The 249-nt window shown below is 64.7% G+C and overlaps 1 protein-coding gene across 1 annotated transcript in view; it reads left to right on the top strand.

Moving 5' to 3' along the window:
* GCK (glucokinase (hexokinase 4)) overlaps positions 1–212 on the top strand; it is a gene marked incomplete at both ends in the record, with an annotated part of 2,769 nt that extends 2,557 nt beyond the window's left edge. Inside the window, one exon of the mRNA XM_009706235.1 lies at positions 57–212. Coding sequence (XP_009704537.1) covers positions 57–212 — 156 coding nt within the window. The remainder of the gene's footprint in view (positions 1–56) is intronic.
* Positions 213–249: the final 37 nt, after the last annotated feature.

Here is a 249-nt window from a genome sequence, read left to right as displayed (position 1 = left end):
CCCCCGCAAGTCCTGGCCCTAATGGCCGCCCCCTCGCCTGTGTTCCCCCCTGCCAGCTACGAGAAGATCATCGGAGGGAAGTACATGGGGGAGATCGTCCGGCTGGTGCTGCTGAAGCTGGTGGACGAGAACCTGCTCTTCAACGGGGAGGCCTCCGAGAAGCTCAAGACCCGTGGGACCTTTGAGACCCGCTTCATGTCACAGATCGAGAGGTATGGAGCTGGTGGGGCCGCGGTGGGGGGCCGGCAC

This window comes from Cariama cristata, unplaced genomic scaffold (assembly GCF_000690535.1).
Source record: "Cariama cristata isolate BGI_N322 unplaced genomic scaffold, ASM69053v1 scaffold29198, whole genome shotgun sequence".
Taxonomy (NCBI): domain Eukaryota; kingdom Metazoa; phylum Chordata; class Aves; order Cariamiformes; family Cariamidae; genus Cariama; species Cariama cristata.
The sequence above is the reverse complement of the archived record's forward strand: the minus strand, read 5'-3'. Positions and strand labels throughout refer to the sequence as shown.